The following is a 22,208-nucleotide window of genomic DNA, read 5'->3' as shown; positions in this document are numbered from 1 at the left end:
TAGCTGCAGAATTGGCGGCTCCTCCAGAAGGGCTCAGCTCCATGAGTAAGTAAATAAGTAAGTAAGTGTGTTTATGTTAGGAAAGGGTTGAAACAGATGTAGAAAATACAAAATTCATTTATCTTTACACAATCCGGCATGCATACACGCATGTATGTAGGTTAGGTATGAACAGACAGCCATTGCGATCAAACCAACGTCATCTGTGAGATTTCTGTTTTTTTTTCATAGAAAATGTAGGCTGAAACCTTCTACGTGGATACAACGAAACGTGTAGTGTGGCGTTCTTTGTAGTATGTGTGTTTTGGGGAAAGACCGTGATAAGCCTGACTTCAGATTTATCTGAAGCGGGGCTTCTATTCTAGTATGCTGATGCGATCCAAAACTATATCGCATGGCAATTTCTAGTGTAGATCTTCACCGTGAAATTAAAGGTCAGGGGAGGAGTAGACGTACGTCTTTCCATTAGGCATTCATTTTACTGTCTTGTATATAAGAAAGAATTGTGATCATGACAAATCCCCATCTCGAGATTCTGTCGGATTTGCGTGTTTTCAGACCCCCCCGCCCCGATTAGGAACAGGTGTACGTTGGCACACCGTCTCGCTGGCTGTCTCAGCGCGCCTCTGCCAATGTGTGTCACGCGAACTCCTGAACGATTGGCCGGGTTTTATTTGTATTCAGTATTTTAGAGTGTTCGGTGAATCTGAACATTCCGACTTCAGAAATAGGGACCGTTCAGATGGACCCCAAAATAGAGAATGACAATTTTCTCGAAAATGGCTCTAGCTATGATGATTAAATAGGACTGCATAGATAGTATCTTGAGGAAAATAACGGCACGTGCACTAAGGGTTCAAACGCGAAACCGGTTTCTGCGGTCACATGGATTTCATTGATGTCAGGTATTTAGGAACAAAGAGTAGTCTGGCGTACAGCAATCGATTTATTTTCCAAGGTAACGTAGTCAGGGTCAGTCGTATGTGTGAAAGTATGCGCTGTGTCTTCGCACCGAGTTTGTCACGTTGTGTGAAGAACACACAAGGAAATGTGGAGTTTATGTGTGGGGCCTGTCTTAATTTCGTTCCAACTTCTTGCACACAAGCTTGAAATTGATTAAAGTACCTATGTTTTCATTATATCTTGTTTGCTAATGGCCTCCATTAGAACTGAAGATTGTTTCTTCCCTATTTCAGAAGTGTTCTACCATTGCAGACGAAGATTAATTTAGAATCGCATTGTGAACAAGTAACTATCTGAACTCATGGAGTGAACGACTTTTATGCTTTTATGCATGAAATTTGATGTTCTCACGGAGATTATTGTCATCTTGGATGTAACACCATGTAGTCTGGTAGATGTTCACCGACGCTTCTGAGGAACGTCGATAAGCTTGTAACAGACTACACGACATTATTTCCTAGAAGAAACTACGTAATGCACTCTAGGTAACTCGCGTTGTATTTTAGGGACAACGCGACTATTGCTCTTAAGGAAGCGGCATAACGACATACAGACCAATAGGAATAATGCAGACCTCCTGGGTGCATTGCACATTGCAAGTCAGAAAGCATGACAAGCGGGCAAACACGTTTTGGAACAGGCCGCTCTAATCTTATCGCCAACTTAGAGCGTCGGTCATTGTGGTAAGAATGCCAGTGCGTCACTACTTATGTACAGTTCATTTCATATGAATTTGACCCCTTGAACTTCATGTGCACTAGCAATCCAGCTTAATGTTTTTTGGAGGACTTTTTTTTTTCTTTGAATGAAGGGAACGCATGCCCAAAATAAATTGTTCACTTCTTCTAATCACTTGCACAACCGTATGCCCAGTATACTCGTGTATATAAGAAAACACTGCTTATCGTCTCGATAAATAGAAAACTCAGAAATGTTTACAGTGCCGATTGCGTGAGTAGCAGTGGAAACAAAGGGCGCTGCTGCGTATAGCTAGGAAATTTAATTGTTGAAGCAAAATTTAAAGTTTTTTTTGAAACTAGTAAATTTTCACTGGCTCCCGAATTAAGGCACGCAGTTATGTAACTCAGTGCGAAGAAGTAGACTTAAAATATGATTTCGCACTGGTGACGCTGTTTGGGGTGTAAGCTCTAAGTCTTATAGTCCTTTCGTAAAACTGACGTGTCATGGGTTCGAACAACAGTGACTGTGAAATTTACTGTCTAGTTGATAGTTTGCAACGTTTCGTAGGAACATGCTGCGTTCATCGCCACCTGAAGATGGAAGCTGCTTATTTCCCCGAAACATTGGTGACTATAGGCTACTTGGCCTCACGTCTTAGAAGGCACCAATCTTATGGATGATAGAGAATATGTAAGCAAAAGACACGGTCATTTGTGGTGCTGAATGACGGAACCTCGTAAATTATCCGTCATTTTCGATATTCCGGACCTGTTCGGGCGTGACGTGCTTGGAATGTGATGTAAATATTATTTTATGCCCCCATATTTTGTAGTTCAGTCCCCCTCAGGTAATTCGTTCGAGCTTCGAAGGAAACACAACCCAGTTAAGTGCGATAGGAACAGGTAAAGGCAAGAATGAGGAATTTTTGAACGGCCTTCGCCATTTCTGAACCAAATTACAATCAAATTTTTCATCGCCTCTTTTCAGTAACCACATGGTCGCTCCCTGTTGGTTAGCATCCCGCTCTTCTGTTCATCCAATCACGGTTTCGCCTCCTACACACTGCCCAGTGCGAGAGGTATTTGAGAGCCACCAAAATCCCTCCCAGAGTCAGTAATCCTGAAGACGGAAGCTATAAATATTGTTTGCATCCTGTTGTGTAGTCCTGTATTGTATTATTATACAACCTTCAACACAACAAATTCGTAATAAATAAACCAGTGTTATCTCTGTCTTATCTATTCCTGATACTCCCACTTGGATCATAAGGCATCCGTCGTGAAACGCTTCGTTTCACTTCCGTTTCTTAATCTCAGACGGTATGACTCCTTCGGGATCCAGCCCGTCGCAAGGCCGCTTTTTGCACACTACAACACAGAATTAACGCAAATAAATATCCATGCCTTGAGTGGAATTCGAACCGACGGTTCCAGCGTTCGAGCGAGCGAAGACAGTTCAAGCTTTAGACCGCGCGGCCACTGTGCTCGGCAAACCAGTATTACTGTATTAATAATAATCTTTCATTATGTACATTTGCTACATATTTCGACTCAGCTGGATCATCTTCAAGCAATTTTCATGAAATGTACTACTGGTAATGAACATCATAGGCTTGCAATTTGCGCTCAGATAAAAAATTAACTTCTAGCTGAGTTATAATGTTTTACATATTAGGACTGATATTAAAATGTAACGAAACAGAAGAATCGTAATGAGATTTATATTAATGACCAGTAATATGGATCCACAGTAGAAATACAGTTCAATAACGAATAGTAAATTTCATGAAAATTGCCTGACGATGATCCAACTGAATCGAAATTCGCAACAAATGTACATAATGGACGAATATTAATACAGTAATACTGGTTTGTTTATTTTTCATTTGTTGTGTTGACGGTTGTATAAGGAAACTAAAGTTTGCCAGAACGTGCCAAATGCAGAAAACCGAAACCATACAAATTTCTTCTGTTTCATTTGACTAGTCAAGATTTCATCACTGTGTGTACAGCAGTCATGATTAATTAAGTTTATTATTATTCACTTCCGTTGATCACTGACATACTGGACAGTATATTTCATCGTCAGTGTTTTACATTAGCGCATATTCTCGACACAGAAATGTTAAATTATTTTCTGTTTTGTGTTAGAAATTTCCCGTTATTCCCGGTACAAACCCTGTGTACAGTGTTATTTATATTACCACATTTAGTGGGTAAGAGCAGTTAATGTTAAAACAGAATGTTAGGGGATCTGCAATTATAGTTTCTAAATCTCATGTAAGGTTTGAGCTCCCACGGTCGACAGTAAGAAGATTGCTGTCTTCTGGGATATGACGCTGTGTAGTCTGGAGTCACCTGATGCCTCCATGTTCAGATACGTGTCTTCTACTTTGAATATGGGTTTGTGACGCTGTACAGGACTACACGACGTTACGTCTCAAAAATACTGTAATCTTGGCAAAATTTAAATTCCGTGCCATGTAGTCATGACAGATATTACGACCTTATGTGTTCTGATGTTCGACCATGTGTGTTCTGATGTTCGACTTTGTGTGTTCTGATGTTCGACTTCACATATTCCGATGTTGGACTTGTGTGTTCTGATGTTCGACTTCATGTGTTTTGATGTTCGACTTTGTGTGTTCTGGTGTTCGACTTCATATGTTCCGATGTTCGACTTTGTGTGTTCTGATGTTCGACTTCACATATTCCGATGTTGGACTTGTGTGTTCTGATGTTCGACTTCATGTGTTTTGAAACATACGTCTGTAAGTACTACAGTTTTTCCCCTTTCCCCCTAACAGCATATCACTCTTGGCGAGAATAACGTAAGCACATTACCCTCTCTCTTCTTTGAGCTGAATACTCCGAACTGCACGACTTAACGCGGAGCAGGGCTCATTTCTTCTCTAGTTCATTAACAACGAATGATGAATTGGGAAGGGCGGTGAAGGAAACGGCCGTGGCCTATTTAGGTTAATATTTCGAAATTATGTGGAAGCCCTAGAGGAAGAACAGCAAATTTTAGTTAGGGCCTAGAATCTAGATGGTCGGAGTATGACTACTTTATTCGTTATATTTTTCCCTTGGCACTACAGCCCCAGTGGGCCTAGGCCTACCTCCATGAACTTCTCCGTTCACTTAGGTTTTTCTAGATCTTACACATTCGGCAGGACTCCTTGGGCGGGTCATCACTTCGTCGCAAACACACACAAACTGAACATCGATGCCCTGAGTGGGATTCGAACCCACGATCCCGGTTTCCAAGCGAGCAAACACAGTACATGCATAGACCGCACGACTACCGTGACCGGCCTTTTTTCGTTATTACTGAACCGATTTGTATTTTCCTGTGTGGGTGTTTTTTTTTCCGAAGTGCATTACGCTTTCAGTGATAGGCAGCTGTAACGGACGTATGAACATTTCTGTGCTCGTGATAGTGCGAAAATTAGGGAATTTGAATTTCGACGAACAGATATGGCAAAACATTTGACGGCCTTCATGGCGGCGGAATGCCGGGGTTGTTTCCCAGAATTATTGATTGCGATAAGGCAGTTTGTTGGTCGCCTTGCGATAATGGTAGATATCACTTATTGACTCGTACGCTCGCATTCTTCTCGATACATCGCGAACCGGCCAGTCATACTAGTATGTTTAAATGCTCATTTGCTTTTCTGAAGTACTATATTTTTAACCACCTCTGACATTTGAATGCCATTTCGAAAGATTTATGTCAAGCTACGAACATTTTACGAAACGTGTTTGAAGGAGATACTGAGGAGAACTGCATCATTTTGCTTATATGCGGTTTTCTCTCCGAGACTGGCGATAAACGGCCATCACTTTTCGTTATCTGTGCCATTTCCTGTTAGTGCAATGGCTGTTAGAAGGTACTAGAAGAAAGAAACTTCATTCTCATCCAGAGAAGGTTGGTCCTGTCTGGAGTTTGTTCCGTTTGTTGGCTTTGAAACGGTATCATGTTCACAAAGATACGAACTAGTCTGCTTGTAAGGGACACTCTGTTAACATTCAGTCTTAGTCGTATGTCTCAGGGGCCCGCTGAAGGAAACTTGGAGGAATCATAGAACGTTGGTAATTAGCCCTTTAGTTGCTGAGTTTTGAATTAAAAACTTCTTTTAAATACTTATAATTTCCGTGGTAACTTGTAATGTCTACTTTTGGAAAGCTGAAATTAGCTTTAACTGTTCGGAGTTTGTAGGCAAGGTTTCTTATCCACTGGTCATGTGAAATTCCAAATAAATATTATATTTCTAAGGGAGTTTTCTTGTTCTGGTACTTAGCACTGGTTAAGGGTAATGCAGTGGGTAGAGCGGAGAAAGTTCTGCTGTTGGCCTTTTCGAGGTACTGCTGTAATTTACAACTTTTTAGGCCCAATTACAGAAGACGATAATGTATTAGGGACAAGATGTGCTGTATTTTGAAGGGAAAGAACAGAGGCTGATTCCCATGGAATCCTTACAGAGACATGCATTTGAAGGACACTCAGAAATAAAGTTTTGACTCTGTACGATCGGCTGCTTCAGTGTGTTAATTATGTGTTGGGAACATCACGACTACTTTTAATGTAGGCTGCTTAATGAAAGTATGGGTCTGGTGGATAGCCCCCCCACCACCACCCAAAATTATGTCACGACAGCGCGTGTCACACTTTGATACCTTGACTTACAGAAAACTTGCAGGAGCTTGTTCGCTTCAGCTTAGGGGATTCTGTTCCTGGAGGAGGGCATGCATATGCCTGGTTATATTGGTCATTAAACCCCTATGTAAATTAATGCTATTTAGGATCTGGCAGCAGTGTAACGTGGCACAGCTGTACTGAAACATGGCGGCTGCATGTTCAACTCGTCCCCTTGGCTCTTCTCTGTGTTTTGGTCGTAGTGCATGACGGCACTTGTGCTGAATTTTGCCGGTCTCTCCTGATACAGGATGGAGAAAATTATGTTAAGTTTATGTGTGCATCAAGATTACGGTCTTGTGAAGTGAAGTGTGACACTGCCCAATTTGTTGGGTAACAACATTGTGGAGGAACCTGCTGCCCCGCTAGCAGACTACACGGCGTCACATGCTAGAAGACGGTAAACTTGATCCTGTATGAGACGTTACTTTACACAAATCCCCATGTAGATTGGGGTAGCAGGTTCCTCAGAAACGTCGGTACCGATGTACCAGATGACAGCGACACACCCCAGAAGAAGATTAACTTGACACCGAAGTGAGAACTTCAGACCAAATTGTCAAAGCCAAAGTCAGAATTAATTTACGACTAGCGGCTTACCGCTAATCAGTTCGTCTTGGCGTCAGGCCCTTTGAAACCCACGATCAGAGATTTTTTAAACTGAACTCTTGCGGTAATAGTCTTGTAACATCTTCTCTGACGAGGAGATGGGTTTGTCTCTAATGAATATGGTTGGCCTTTCGTCAAGTGTAAGACCACATTATCCAAGTCATATTGCTACTGACCCTCAGTCAGCCAGTAAGTCTTGGTGTCAAGCCCTATCCGGGGGTCATGACCAGATATTTATTACTCTTAACCACATTATCACGTGTTAGGTCCCCCTATATGCACTCGGCGCGGACCTCGTAGAAAACACCGCTTCCAGCAAATAATGTTGCAGTGTTACACAGTGGTTGCCTAGCAATGGCTGATTTATGCCTTCACAGTCCTGTCTTTCAGCAGACATAGCACATTATTTATCTGCGAATGTTGCTCATCTGTATGCCTATGTGCAATGCCGACATTGTGTCTTTGTGTAGAATAGTTAATTTAAATATAGTTCCCATACTACCGTCAGAAGTAGCGTTGGCCTGCTTTATTAAGCACCAGCCCATGAAGACGGTAGAGCGAGCATTCTTAACCCCAGCACTAGATGAAGAATCCCCATACTCGTTGGATAGGAAGCTTCGTGGGCCCAAGACCTGGCCTCAGCTCTGTGGAGAAACGACAGAACTCTTGCCTTTGCTGATACCCTGATACCGATGCGATGGTCATGTCCTCCAGCCTCAACGTAAACCTAGTCACTTGCAGAGCCACACTGACTCCCTCAGGCCATTTTGGAGCTTACGATCGAATTAGAGGATAAGTACGGGATCCTTGTGGCAACGTCATAATTTCATTTGGAACACCAAGACAATCCGTTAATCTAATTAAAACGTTTCCCGTCTTTTCCAGTTCACAGCGAACTAAATGGTGCTTTGCTTCTGTTCTTTTGTAACCTGTACTAGAAAGGCAAATAGAGCTAGGAGGGGTTGATAGAGAACGAATGAAGTCAGTTACTGTTAACACACAAGTCTGAGGGCAGCGGGTGTCCAGTTCTCACGCGACCTGTCTGCTTCGAGACGGTGTGCCGGTTTTAACAAGTAACACACGTTTTGTTGCGGTGAAATCGAAGTTTCGTGGAAATGATGGTTCACTGTGTGCTTTTTGAAATGGGAGAACAAATACCAAAGCCTCATGGTTTGCGCACACAAGCCAGAGACTTAGTTTTGAAGATGTTTGATTATTTTAAGTGGAAGCGTTCAACAGTGGGCCAACGTACGGAAATGCCAAGCCGTAGTTCTGAGGTGTGTGGCGTTGGTCCCACAACAGTGCAGCGAGGTGTTGCTGATGTTGATTGGGAGTGGGATAAAGACACGGTAATTAATAATGAAAGAACAATACATGTCTGTTCATAATTATTTATTTAATCGATTGCATGATATTCGTGATGGGGCAAAGCGCCAGGGGCTGAAGCTGACAACTTGCTTCCATCTGTTTCCGAGGTCAGTAATGGTGGAACTATGTCTCCATTTCCCCATTTATTTTCATGGTGTGTCGTTTAATTAATTAAGCACAGGCACAACTTTACACGATATTCGTAGCATTGTTGCGCAAGTCGTGACTAAGCACAAGCAGACTTGCAACCTCGCAACCTTATAAACCGTCATGTACCCACTGTCTTGTGTGTCTCTTGTCTGTCAGGAATGCGGTACAACTGTGGCGTTATTTCCAAAATAAAAACCTTCTTGTGGTGCCACGTGTATCGAATGGAACAGATTTTGGGTATGGAAGTACTTTCTGCACTTATGTTTCTAGGGAAAGTATTGCAGTTGGTCAAAATTATTACCTCTTTCATTTTGCGCACGTTTTTCATTATTTTGTGTCTGACATACGGATTTATTAATTTTCCGCATCGTCTTAATAGGATTATCGGNCTACTACTACTACTACTACTGTTGCTACTGCTACTACCACTACCACCACCACCACCAGCGCTGTCTAAAAAAAAAAGTTGCATTGTTTTGTGTTTTGTTTTTGCGTCTGTGTTTGTTTTATTTCTGTATTTGGTCACTTTTGTTTTATAATTGGCCTTCAGACTTGCGTATCACATAAATAAATAGAGAATTGATTTATCATCACTGCTGCTTCCGGTGATGTGAAAAATAGTCAGAATTATTGGGTTTTCGGAGTTAGTTCGTCGTACGGTATTGAAAAAACTAGAAAACACAACATTTCGGAAACTGGATCTATTTCCGTCCTCAGCTGAGGACTGGACCCAGTGATTGAGACACAAAAATACTGGGGAGTTGGACTTTTTCCATCGTCCGGAATTCATCCACCATCGTCGGAACCCTTTAGAATCTACCAATGATTGAGGTTGGCTCTTTCTAAGGGACCCAAGTGAGTAGGTGTACCCCGCCTCAACTGAGGCCGGAAACGTTATGTTTTCTATAGTTTATAGAATACCGGACAATGGAGAAACTCCGAAAACCCTTTAATTCCCAGAATTATACACCATCGTCAGAACGCTTTAAAATTACTTGAAAAATAGTCTTTGGTGAAGGCGTGGGGGTCGAGGGAGAATGTTACCTGCGATGTCTGTGACAGTAATGATTCACAGCAAGGTGAACACAGACAGGGTTTGGATGAAATTTCTGTGCAGTTAGCGCGTATGTATTGAGCACTGAGTCGTTTTGTTTGTTGCAGCTTCCAGTGGCGGACCCTTTCTTGGAGAAGGTCAGCATTTCCGACCTTGGTAAGTTAAGTCATCACGTCATGTTGTGAGTAGTTAAGTCAGAATGGGAAATAATGCTTCGTGTGATGCGATGGGATGTTTGAATATACGTCATACCATGTTGAACGTGTCTCGAAATTGCGTCAGTCGTGAATTTGAACTGATGCTTGAGAGGCGGTCGCTTCTTCTATCCCTTCCTATTCATCCAGCATTCATAGCCATCCAGTATGTAGACTGCCACAGAGGTGACGTGTTTAACTTGTATTCGGGAGGTACGCACTCCAAATCCCGGCTAGGAAACTGTTATTCCAATAGTTTCGTAGTTTTCTTACCAACATACAGGCTAACATGTCAGCCATTTCCTCCCACACGTCTAGATGCAAGTTCGTAGTAACGGAACAGGCGTTCTTTGCGCGTATCCGCTCCCATCCCTGTACCCGGCAGGCTACACTTTAAATTCTCTCCGAATATTTTAGCAAGGATGGAAGTCCCACACTAGAACTCGCATTTAAAATGTCGTTTTTTATTATATTGGCCAACGTAGACGTTTCTTTGCGTCAAGGCGGATAGGGAATTTCGTATGTACATTTTGAACAACCTGTTTCACGTACATAATTTTCCTTCTAATTTCGAGAAAGCTACCCCTGCGCTTAAGCAGAGGTAAGGCTCACAAATTCAAGGTCTTGAGCAGACAGCTTCATGCTCCGGCAGCCGAGTTGGGGGAGGCTTTAGATTGTTGTTTTAATAAACCACTTCCAACAATTTTGAATTTACACGTCGTTAGAAGCATAAACTTGAAAAATAAACGTTTTAGTAGATGTTGAGCGTCTTAGCCGCGTTTTAAGTGTTGCAGTTGGGCAAGAGCTGAGATTTGAAGTGTTCACGACGGATTAGTTCAGATTGTTGCAGTCTTGGTTATCACACCACGTGATTTTGTAGATGGTTACCAGCATTTTGGAGGAACCTGCCGCTTCTATATTTAGGGCACATATACCATGAAGATGTAGGCAGTAGGCTACGCTGAAACGTTGATAGTCACCTACGAGACCTGTGTCGTAACCCAGTAGACGGTAATGGGTAAAAAGATTGCCTCGCTTGTAACCTACATTGTGCTGTCTACTTTGGAATGCCTTGTGAAATATCCAGAGGGAATAATCAAAGTGCTCTGTTTTGACTTCAAATTGATCTGCAGGGAATTAACACAAAATTTTTAGTTCTTTCCCCAATACAGTGCCAAGCAGTAAATTACTGGTCATTGGTCTCAGAAGCCTCGCCTCCTTTCCTGCCTCAGTAATTCTCCGACCAAATGGAGATCGACATGTGGCATGGAACTCGTTTTAAGCATTTCAGGTGCGTTCGCAACGCTGCCTAGCGCTTGTTGAGTTGTTCCTGCCTTCTGTACGCATGAAACAACTTGAGAACCGCCGGACTGATTTTCATGAAATGTGGTATTTGAGAGTTTTACGAAAGTTGCAAAGTCGTTTAAATTTTCTCTCAGAGTGGACAGTTTTAACGTCCTGCCTTAATGTAATCGGGTCGGTACTTCCCCCTTACCAGCGTCCGTTTGGAACCTACCGTTACCATCTTCCCGTGGCAGTTACTCGACTTAGTGACAAAACGGCCTGCCTTAATGTAATCGGGTCGGTACTTCCCCCTTACCAGCGTCCCATCGGAACCTACCATTACCATCCTCCCGTCTGTACGTATCTTCCCGTGACAGTTACTTGACTCTGACATAGACTGTACGTGACACTGCCCGTTTCATGGAATTTGTGGGTCAGTGACAACGCGGAAAACAGCGTGACGTCTAGCGCCAAGAGGGTGCCGTACTGTGGCCAGCCCTCTGGGCTTGTTTTCATCGCCCATGTCAGTAATGTTGCCAAGTAACGACAGTCACTTGTTTTTGGCAGTGATGGCGTTTATTTTTGCACAGCCGTCAAGTAGGCAAGACGGTAGGTGTGTGTGGCTAAATTTAGCGTTGGCCGCTGCTCGGACAGAGCGCCGCACACGGCCTGTGCGCACTGCCGGGACCGTCGCAGTCATTGTTGAGCGCATTGTTGGGCTGTGTGTATGTTGACTATGACGTCACGATGCTGGGTCTGCACTACTACTCGAATATTGTGGGGCTTCGCCTTGAGTCCATCGAAGAAGACGACGAGGTGTACAGCTTGGACCAGATCAAGGAGTTCGAGGAAGTGAGTCGTGCGTGGAAGGAGGCCTTGGCAGAGCATCTCTTGCAAGGTATCGCGAGACTGTCTCATCGAACAGCTGTCCAGAAACCGGTCACCAGTCGTTAGTGGCCTGCAGTTACAGCAGGGGAGTCGCCTGGTAGTTGTGATCTTGTAGAAATACGTGAGATGTCAAACGGAATTCTTTACCAAGTTACTTTTTTACGATCTCGTGTGTCGTGATCGTTTTAACATGTCCTCCCGTCAGTTACTGCTCAGCAGCAGTACCACGTGGGCCTTAGTCTGTTGATTGCTATAGGTCAGCTGATTGGCTGGTGCGCCGAACTCGCGCGTTGAGTGTTAGTGGTTCGAAACCAGAGATCTGGCATTGAGTTCCGTGGGGCTCAGTTTGTATTTGTTCAGGTGGCCAGTGATTTGGGACATTTCACTGTTGACCAAGGAGTTATGCTCATATCTTAATAAGACGCATATATATATATTGCATTGGTATTAAGGACATGGGCCAGTCACAGTGGCCTCGCCGTCGAAGGCATGAACGGTCTTCCCTCGCTCGGACCCTGGGATCTTGGGTTCGAATCCCACTCAAGGCATAGATGTTTGGCGGGTGAATGCGTTCGTTATGTGTTTGTGTTATCCTGTGTTTAGGTAGAAGTCATGCGATGGGCTGATCCCCCGTTCAAGGAGTCCTACCGTCTGTGAAAAATGATTACGGATCTGAATAAGAGACCAGGGCCCTGAATGGGCTGGAAGAGCCATTGAAGAAAATCAGGGATATCAGGCACCATAATGAAGAAAAACTTAAAGTTCTGCTGCTTTCGTACGATCCTTCAGTGACGCTGAGGTGATAAACATGAATGACAGGGATGACACCGCAGTGAAAGAGGTCAAGTCTGTAATCGGCCAGTGGTGCCAAGAAGAATTTCAAGTGCTATTTCAGTGCCAGGTTCGGGACAAACAGACATCTGAGAAAAGGATTGTTAGAGGTCTCCAACATCGACGTTGGAAGTATGTCTGACATGATTATTATGCCGTTTGTGCTCGATTTCATTTTTTCGGAGACTTGTATGAGGCGGTAAAACATTCACACTTGCTGTTCTTGTATTATAACGCCATTCGTATGAACTACAGAACAAACTGAAGTATGTTAACAAGGGAAAGTTACGGGATTATGTCGTGGTTCCCCCTATCCTTGCACAAAATATTCCGAACTCTAATTATGCCCAGTTTTTATATTCTTTCGTCCGTAGGGTCTATATCAGAACATAGGTTGCCCTTCAAACCATGGATCCCAGATGCGTCCTCTGCACATTATGGCAAGTGTTTTACGTCGAAGTTTCGTCGCTTGGGATATGGCTGTCCACACCTGCCACTTCAGGGACAATTTCGCCACTAAGACACGAAAACAAGAAAAGACTAGTGCCGTACATGCGAATCACCAGTCAAAGGTCGATATAAATGTAATTCTCTTGGATCTTTGTGTCCCTATCGCAGGTCCTTAATTCACTTTTATCCTCTTGTATTCCATCACAGCATCACAGCTGTCTCTGAAATACGAACTTCTTAAATGACACATGGGTTCGTTCCCTTTTCAGGCCATGTTACCTTAGTGATTCGTGTATGATTTGATGGCGGCAAAGGACTGTGAACTTCTACAAGGATTGCACTCCACGATTTATTATACCTGTAAGGTTAGTGCACAGTTGGATGACATGAGAGGGGATGCCTGTGAGTGGTGAGGTGGGGAGTTGGTGGTTGAGCAGGACTGAACTGCGCTGGCTGTTCGCTGCTGACGACACGTTAAATGGGGCTAGTGTGCTGGAAGCGTTAGCTGGTTAAGGACTCAGCTACATTGGCCGTTCTCAACGGGCGGCACATCTTAACAGATCAGCGGTGTGCTGGAGAAATTGATCGGCTAAAGACTCAGGTACAATGGTAGCAGCTTGATATGTCAGATCGGCGGTGTGGTGGGGGTTTGAAGTGGTGTGTCGGCTGTTGTCTGTTTAAGGGACTGAGCTATGCTGGCCGTTCAAGACTGGAGACGCAGTAAATGAGACCAGAACTTGCAAACTTGACGCAATGTGACCTTAGTTGTTTCTGCTCACCGTACATAATGGTCATAAAACCCCTGACTGACTCGATCCATAGAGCGTTTTTCGCGAAAACGGAGTGCACAGCGTGAATTTGACGTTGACAGTGTAGTATGAGAGGCATATGCCTCGTCCTCCTCAGTAGGTACAGCTGGAAGAGGCTTGCAAGAATCCCCCCCCAACATCTTTCCGTGGTGACTGAAGGCACTGCCTTTTGGGATACGACACCATGTATTCTGATACATCGTTACTCTTCCCCCGTGAAGATGGAGGTAGCAGGTTCCTCCGGAGCGTTCTTAACAGTCTACCAGACTCCACGGCGTCGCACTCCAGAAGACAGTATAGTTAATGGTTTGTTGGATGATATAGTTCCTGCCTGTGTTTTTCTGCGAGATGAGTGTGAGGAAAGGTGTTGGACAAATTCAGGCTGATTAAGTTATCGGCTTTCTCCCACTTCTGATGTTATTCCAGTCATGTTTCGCCCAATTTTATGGACTACTCCATAGCCTTGCGGCGTTGTATGTCATGCTAAGAGTACGACGTATGCCAATCTTGCACTAAGCGTCTGCGTAAACAACGTGCTCGTGTTCCAAGTCTGCCTGACGGCTGGCATTTTAATGGTGGAGTCGACCTTGAGGACGTATGGGTTGCATCTGGTTTCGAACTAGGCACAGGCGGTAAACACATTAGCGAAGCAACGTTTTGGCCTGGGCTGAGTCATACAGCCATGTATGAGTACACTTCTTGGTCTTTTAACGGAGGTCATGTGGAACCCAGTGGTAAGGACTAAATACGTACAAATTGGAAATTTGTGTTATATTAGAAACATTTCTTTCTGTCTGAGAGGACAGTTTTACTTAGCAGTGTAGAAGTTTGTGGATCGCCTTTGTGGTCTAGTGATCCCGGGTTCGATTCCCGGCGCTACCAAATTTTCTAAGAAGTAGTGGGTCTGGAACGGGGTTTACTCAGCCTCATCAGAATAATTGAGGAGCTATTTCAAGGAAATAACGGCTCTGATCTAGAAAACCGAGATTAATGGCCGTGGGGATTCGTTGCCCTGACCACGCGACACCCTCTATCTGCAAAAGTTGGCACTAACTTGGCCGACAAGCGGCGGTCGCTGTAGTTTGCTTGCGGACTGCAGACCATGGAATGTAGAAGTTTGTATTTCATTTACTCGATTAGCATTTGATACGACTTCTTCAGCGAGGTATCAGTCTCTCTCTTGCAACGTTTGTTCCTATACATGACAGCATATGGAAATGTAGACACATGTCTGTCAGCTCTAAGGGCTGTGTAGCACAGATGTGAGGATGACCTTGAATGAAATATCAGAAAAAACTGCCGCTGTTATTTTTAAGATATCTCAGAATTTATCAAAAACAGTAGAGACAAACCACAACAATCTTTGAGCGGTAGTTTCTGCAACAAAGACTTTAACCAGGTATATTCCGAATACACATCAAACACGCAATCTGCTTAGTAACGGTGTGAAAGCGTTTTTATGTTATCCAGGAACATTTAGCTGTTTCACAAAAAAAGTAAAATCGTGACTCTCAAATATTGTGTGCTGTTGCAGTTGTCGTAAAATGATCATAAACCGATGTCAGCAATAGGACTAGCATAAAATGCCCTGTTTTTATATGAATCATGACAGCATCGCCACTTTTGAGGAACAGGAAACCAATAAATTGAATACGTTTCTTTGTGAGGTAACTCATTCAACCCCCACAAAGACGGAATTAGTGCACCACATATCAGAATTAATGAATTATGAGGTCACATCTCTTACACTGTTGAGCAGTGTTGAGGGCGTTCATATCGTACGTCTTTAGTAATCTTGAAATTAAGCTTTCAACGGTCGCTTTTCATTTCACACACAAACATTAACACTGTAATATGTAACAAATTGGTTGATTGGCTGTTTTAATCTTTTCTGTTTCACATTTTAATACCATTAACTGCTCATGGAGGACTGTACCAGAAAATTAGTTAATTTTAACTGTACTGTCATCTGGGATGTGACTCCGTGTAGTCTGGTAGGAGTTTCAAACGTTTGAAAGGAACTTACCGCCTCGTGCTTGTTTTCTTTTAATTGCTAGTGGGGTGGGACTAAGTCCCTTGTACTGCGGCCAATTCTGGCCTATTGTACCAGCCCCAGATGATAGGTGAGAGTGATTGTGGAGCAATTGGTGGAATGAAGATTGACAGGGGAAACCAAAGTACTGGGAGAAAGCCTTACCCAGTGCCGCTTTGTCCACCACAAATCCCACTTGACCAGACCCAAGATCAAACCCGGGCCACCGTAGTGGGAAGCCAGCAACTAACCGCTTGAGCTATGGCGCGGCCACTTGTGCTTGTTGCTGCTTGATTTACTCTTCAACCCTGAAGATCTCCAGTATTGCAGTTTTGGTTCCCCTCATGTATTGAGAATAGAATTAGTAACTTTCTAATGGTGATGTAATGATGTACATTGCTATATGATGGCACACCCTCTGAAATGTTTAGGCACAGTATACATACCCAGTTTTGTGTGAAACACAAGGCGGGATAGTGGAACTTGGAGCCAGTATGCTCATGATAATGGTTGTGGTTATGAATGAGACTGAATTATTGTTCGTGATTGAAATCAGCAATAGAGTATTTGTGCTAGAATGTCAGTGCACTGCTTCCTGCTGCTTGTGGGTTTATTATAGCAGTAGAAAATAGCTGGAAAGGAGCTTCTGCTACTACATATAAATACAATTAGTTTATTCCATTTTTAAAGTGATAATTTGGATGCTGTCCAACATTGCAGTATTTTTTTTAAGGATTCCTGTTCTCATTTTGTGACATGATGAAGAAGAGAGAACATGTTTACAAAACATTGTAATTCAGAAAATGCTGTGATTATGGACACTGTCCAATATATAAATCAAACCTATTGTTATACACCATTACAAGAAAAGTTTAGACTTGGCTAAAGTTATTTGCTTTGGCGTATTAGAAAATCTACTGATCCTCTTACTGTCTCAGCAAGTTCTATGATCAGTGCGATATCATGATATCAAAATGATTAGAATTTCCATGCAAGCAACAGTAACCAGTGTGGAATTGAAAAGGTGCCTTTTACAGGCATGAATAGTTCTCTGGGAGAAGCCATTGTCCTTTGTGCAGAATCATGCATGAGTGAGTGTGGTTTTTGGAGAACTGTTCAGAGCAAAATGTCTCTTCAGTCCCATGAAAGATGTTGCAGCCTTACAAGTAGGCCCCCAGCAAGAAATTCACATGTATTTCATAAATTAGGGAATCTCCTTAGTAGTTTAGTGGTATGAGCAATTGATTGGTCATCTACATACTTAGATCAAATGCTGAGCTAGGATGAAATACCTAACCCTAGAATGCATTGTAACCCTTAATTGCCAAATGCCAAAAATTTCAACTATTACAAAATTTGCTGTGTCTGACAGAATGTGACATCTGTTGGCATTTTATGTGAAATACATAATGAATAAACATCTAGGGATTTTTCTACGCATGTAGTTCTCATTATTTATTATTTACGCATGAAAGAACAACTCCGATAACTGAAACTGGAATTGGAAGGATTAAAACTGGCTCTGGTAGGTTAAAGCCTCATATTCTACTGGGAAATCCTGTTTTTTCAAACATGTTCCTAACAGCTGAGTATAACCATCCAGTCTCATTTGGAAGAAATCGTATTACCTGATCCTGGTATATGTTTCTTAGTTTGTTTAACATTGCTTTTCAGCTGCATACAGTCATCATCATCAGTAATCTGTCAGACGACAGGTCCACAGTCTCTTCCAAAACAGTTTCTCCACTTAATGCGATCTTCTGTTTTTGGAAAGAGACTATCCAGGAAAGGTGATAATGTGGTAGTTTTTCCATTTGCTTTCCACATCGCAGTACAACAGCCGTTCAAACCACTCTGGTCACGCCTGTTGCTATACGAACTTGAACCATCTCGAGCATCATTTGCTCTGTGCTTCAAGTCGCTGCTGATGACGCTGCTTCCGACATCAGTTTTTGGTGTCTCTCTTCGTCTGATGCCTACCCTTTGACCTGTCCAGCAAGGGAGGCCCTGCCAGTAGCTACGCTACCGCTGGTATAGCTCTCAGGGTCCTTGGCATACTCAAACCCCCTCACCACGATAAGGTGGGGACACCCTGCATACAGTATGTATCATTAAATGAAAGGATGGCTGTGAATGATGAATTGAGAAATTTAGAGAGGAAGAGAATTGTGGTCTGTCTTTGGCCTCCAGGTCAGGAATCAAACCTAGAACTTTCCATGTATGAAGTGACATTTCATACCTAATCCTAGTTTAATGAATTATAATGCTATAATTTCTTCATCTCATGCAGCTGAAGTAATATTTTTAAAACTAGATTAGATTAGTTCTAATTTTTATTTTATATATTTTAGTTTTGATTTATCTTTTAATTTGTATGCATTAGTGAATGTCCTGCCAAAGCTGTCGACAGTGATGTCACTGCTACCAAGTATGTGGCTCTCACTTAACAGTTTTGTGTTTAATTTAGTTCTTTTTTGGTTTGTTTGATTAGAAAGTTCTAACAGACAGTTTGCACATTGTGTTGCAGAGGAGGATGAGAGCCAGATCTTTGTCAAGTTCTTCAAGTTTCACAAGTGCTATGACCTGATTCCCACCAGTGCCAAGCTTGTTGTGTTTGATACGCAGCTACTTGTTAAGAAGGCTTTTTTTGCTCTTGTCTACAATGGTACGTGTGTTGAAATGTTACACATATTTTGCATGTCCATATCATTTTACCTGCTCTGTGGGTTTCTGTTAAAATGCGAAGCAGACGCTATGAAATATGAGTAGTCATTGCAAATTTTGTGTATACCTGTTGTAGACACCATATTCTTTTCTCAGCTATCATAAATATAATCTTCATATAGAAATAAGAAATATGGGTAAATAGAGAATGATGTGTGCAGTATCTGAGAGATAAATGACTATAAGCCACAGGCTTAGGTGAATTTGTATTAGGTAGCTGGCCTTAATTCCATATGCCATTTGGCACCTTTACATCCTAATTATTCTGATTTAATTAATATGGGTTACAGATATGATAACCACTATATAAATGCAAGAGTAAGGATTCTATTTTTGTAACAGTTACTTAAGTGCAAATGTGCTTGTGAGGATAACTGAGGAGCTGTTTCAAGGAAATAGCGGCTCTGGTTTAGAAAACCAATATTAATGGCCGTTGGGATCCGTTGCACTGACCACGCGACACCCGCAGAAGTTGGCGCCAACTTCACCGACAAGCAGCGGTCACTTTGTCGGTAGAGTTCGCTTGCAGACTACAGGTCATGGAGTGTTTTTTTTTTGGGGGGGGGTGAGTGTTCAGGGTTCTGGTGACAAAGTTTATGAAGATGAAATTTGCATCAGGGCAGTAGAAATAAAAAAATTCAGAATTATGGTTTATAATATGCTTTACATTATATAGAGTCCTTGACCCTTTTATCCTGCAGTGCAGCATAGGAATCTCTCTGGATAAGGTGACCCTTCACATTTTTATTTCCGTATTAAGAGATAGAACATGTGTACTATGTATGTATGCAGTACATGCCCTCCAAATATGTACCCAGAAACTGGCATAGTACATATATGAGTGAACCCCAGTTGCAATTGTTTGAATTCCGCAGTATCTCCAGGTTTTTAAATCTAATACTGGAAAAAAATTCATACTTTCATGGAACTATATGCCCTGTTAGCAAGGGCAGACTACCGCTAATGCTTCATTGTGAGTTAGCTGAATAACCAGTTAGTGTCTCATATTTGTGAAGGGGTTAAAGCTTCAAAATATTTAAAATAAATAAAATGAATGATGGTGAGAAACAGAACAATGGTGGTTAGAAGGATTAAACAGAATTAAGAAACTGCACACTGTTTATATTTTGTGTATATATATTCAAAGCTCACACTTGAGCATTTATTGACCATCTTATCAAAAACAGTAGATTGAAGGTAATGTATAAAACAGAGTGAAACCAGCATTTAATGAATCTTCGGGGAGCAGTGGATTTGAACATTAAATCGAGGATATCTTAAAAGGAAGAGAGATAACAGTCAGACTGTTGACTTGGGATCATTCAGATTAAGATAGATGTTAAATAAATGAACATTCATTAATATGCTGGCCGCTTTCAAGAAGAATGTCCATACTTGTGATGACTAATGCACTGAAAGAGCAGAGTAATTTTTTTTGTTTACAAACTGTGTGGTAATAGTGCTTGGTAGTATTACACATTTACTCATATAATTTCCTCCCTTTATATTATTTATATTTATTATAATTGTAGACATCTTAAAAAAAGCACAAGAAGCCCAACATATGAAGCTGAAACTAACCACTCACCCACATGTACAGTTGAGGTTTCAGAATGCCCTGGACTGCATATTCACCAGTATGGTTTGAAGATAGGGATGAGATTAGATTGTATCATGTTATACTACACGTATGTTACATTAAAAAGGGTGGGATGAAAGACCCTTGTACTGTGACTGTCTTTATCTGATTAATCTTCACTCTGAATAAAGTGCAGTGCTTTGCTTTATGGGAGTCTTTATGATAGCCACGTGGACTCACAAAATATGCTTCTGAGTGGTGATGCCTGATTTCCACAACAGGCTCTCAGTTGCATAATATTTGTGATGCATATACCTTGTGCTAACAGGATTACCCATTAGCACCAGTTTGAATAAGGGTCCTTTTAAGTGCCAGTGCCCTGTAATTGAACCTGTCACAAGTTATAAACTGATCACTATTTAATCATTATACAGGAGTTCATGAGTTCTGGTCTGTGATGGTCCCATGTTTGTGTCCAGTAGTGGACTTCCACATTTGAAATGCCTCGACATCCAACCCCTTGTGACATGACCAGAAGCTGGCATTGAGATGACATCCCATTTCAGAGCGTATAAATGTATTTTGGTCATTGAGTATGGTAGAGATTAACTTTACCTTTCTAGAGAAAAAATAAATTTTGCTTCCTTCAAGATCTCAATACACAGTCTGGTATGATTGTCAGGGTGATGAATTGAATTTACTTTGTTATCTTTGGTAGCAGGTTAGAATGTATCGAGCATGTCCACCCTGCAAAGAACTGATGGAAATGTGGAAAACCACAAAACCACAGTATTTCATTTTGTTTCTTGTAAGGATACTTCACTGCCATATATGCATGTAGCTTACAAGAATATCAAGTTTTCTTTTTGTATAGAGCAAGATATTTGAGGTTCAGCATGACAGTGCATTAAGTATATATTTATTTCAGTTTGATAAGAATAACTGGTAACTCATTGTGGGTTAGCTTATCCATTTTGTATGATGTGAACACATTTTATAGGGATCTTTCTTTTGTGTGTGTGCGTGCGCGTGCACATGCCTGTGTTCACATTTCTGCACCTGCAGGAAAGAGATATGTGAGAAGTACCAGCATGCCGTTATAAGGACAGAACCATTGAGAGATAATATAATTTAGAAGTGTGTGATATGACAGGTGTGAGGGCAGCACCTCTGTGGGACTCGAAGAGACAACAGTTTGTTGGGATGCTGACAATAACAGACTTCATAAAGATCCTGCAGATGTACTACACATCACCCTCTGTCACAATGGAGGAGCTGGAGGAACACAAGTTAGACACTTGGCGCAGTGAGTACTCTGAATTTCAACAGTTTTTGTTTTAGGTATAAGTGAAAGATGCCACCTCATTCAGGAATTGAACTTCAGTCTCTCAGTATTAATGTGAACTTCATGCTACTTTTTGCTGTAGTACCTTTCACTCCTTTTACCTTATATAAAGTATGGTACTTGTGGCATAAGATTTTCCAGACAGTCATGGAGATAAGTTGAAACTCATGTTTCAATTTTTTGCTGGGCTGATTTACTAGCATTTTGGAGAAATATTGGTCTCTGTCTTTGGGGATGTTTACTGACAGTGAACCTTTACTCATATTTATGATTGTATGCCCTAAATCACAATATGCCTCCCACAAACTGCTTTGGGGTAGTGGATAAAGTGTAAGTAATGGAATGCAAGTTCAAGTTACACAGTTAGTAATCTAAAAGTACCTGCACTTGCTAAAGATTAGCGGCAAAGATGAACAAAGGAACAAAACCATAAATGATACAAACTCCGTCCCAAGTGCAAACAATATATATGTCTTTCTTGCTCTCTTCTACACTACATGTTTCGGCCTCTAACGGCCATCATCAGGTGTGGTGGCAGCAACGTAAGAG

General features: G+C 42.0%; 1 protein-coding gene across 7 annotated transcripts in view; it reads left to right on the top strand.

The window, feature by feature from the left end:
• LOC111862597 (5'-AMP-activated protein kinase subunit gamma-2) overlaps positions 1–22,208 on the top strand; it is a 469,740-nt gene that overhangs the window by 427,574 nt on the left and 19,958 nt on the right. For all 7 annotated transcript variants that reach the window (XM_023848122.2, XM_023848113.2, XM_023848135.2 and 4 more), the window contains 3 exons: positions 9,631–9,679; positions 18,539–18,676; positions 21,468–21,620. In XM_023848122.2, coding sequence (XP_023703890.1) covers positions 9,631–9,679; positions 18,539–18,676; positions 21,468–21,620 — 340 coding nt within the window. The remainder of the gene's footprint in view (positions 1–9,630; positions 9,680–18,538; positions 18,677–21,467; positions 21,621–22,208) is intronic.

The sequence above is a fragment of the Cryptotermes secundus genome, unplaced genomic scaffold (assembly GCF_002891405.2).
Source record: "Cryptotermes secundus unplaced genomic scaffold, Csec_1.0 scaffold1031, whole genome shotgun sequence".
NCBI lineage: Eukaryota > Metazoa > Arthropoda > Insecta > Blattodea > Kalotermitidae > Cryptotermes > Cryptotermes secundus.
The sequence above is the reverse complement of the archived record's forward strand: the minus strand, read 5'-3'. Positions and strand labels throughout refer to the sequence as shown.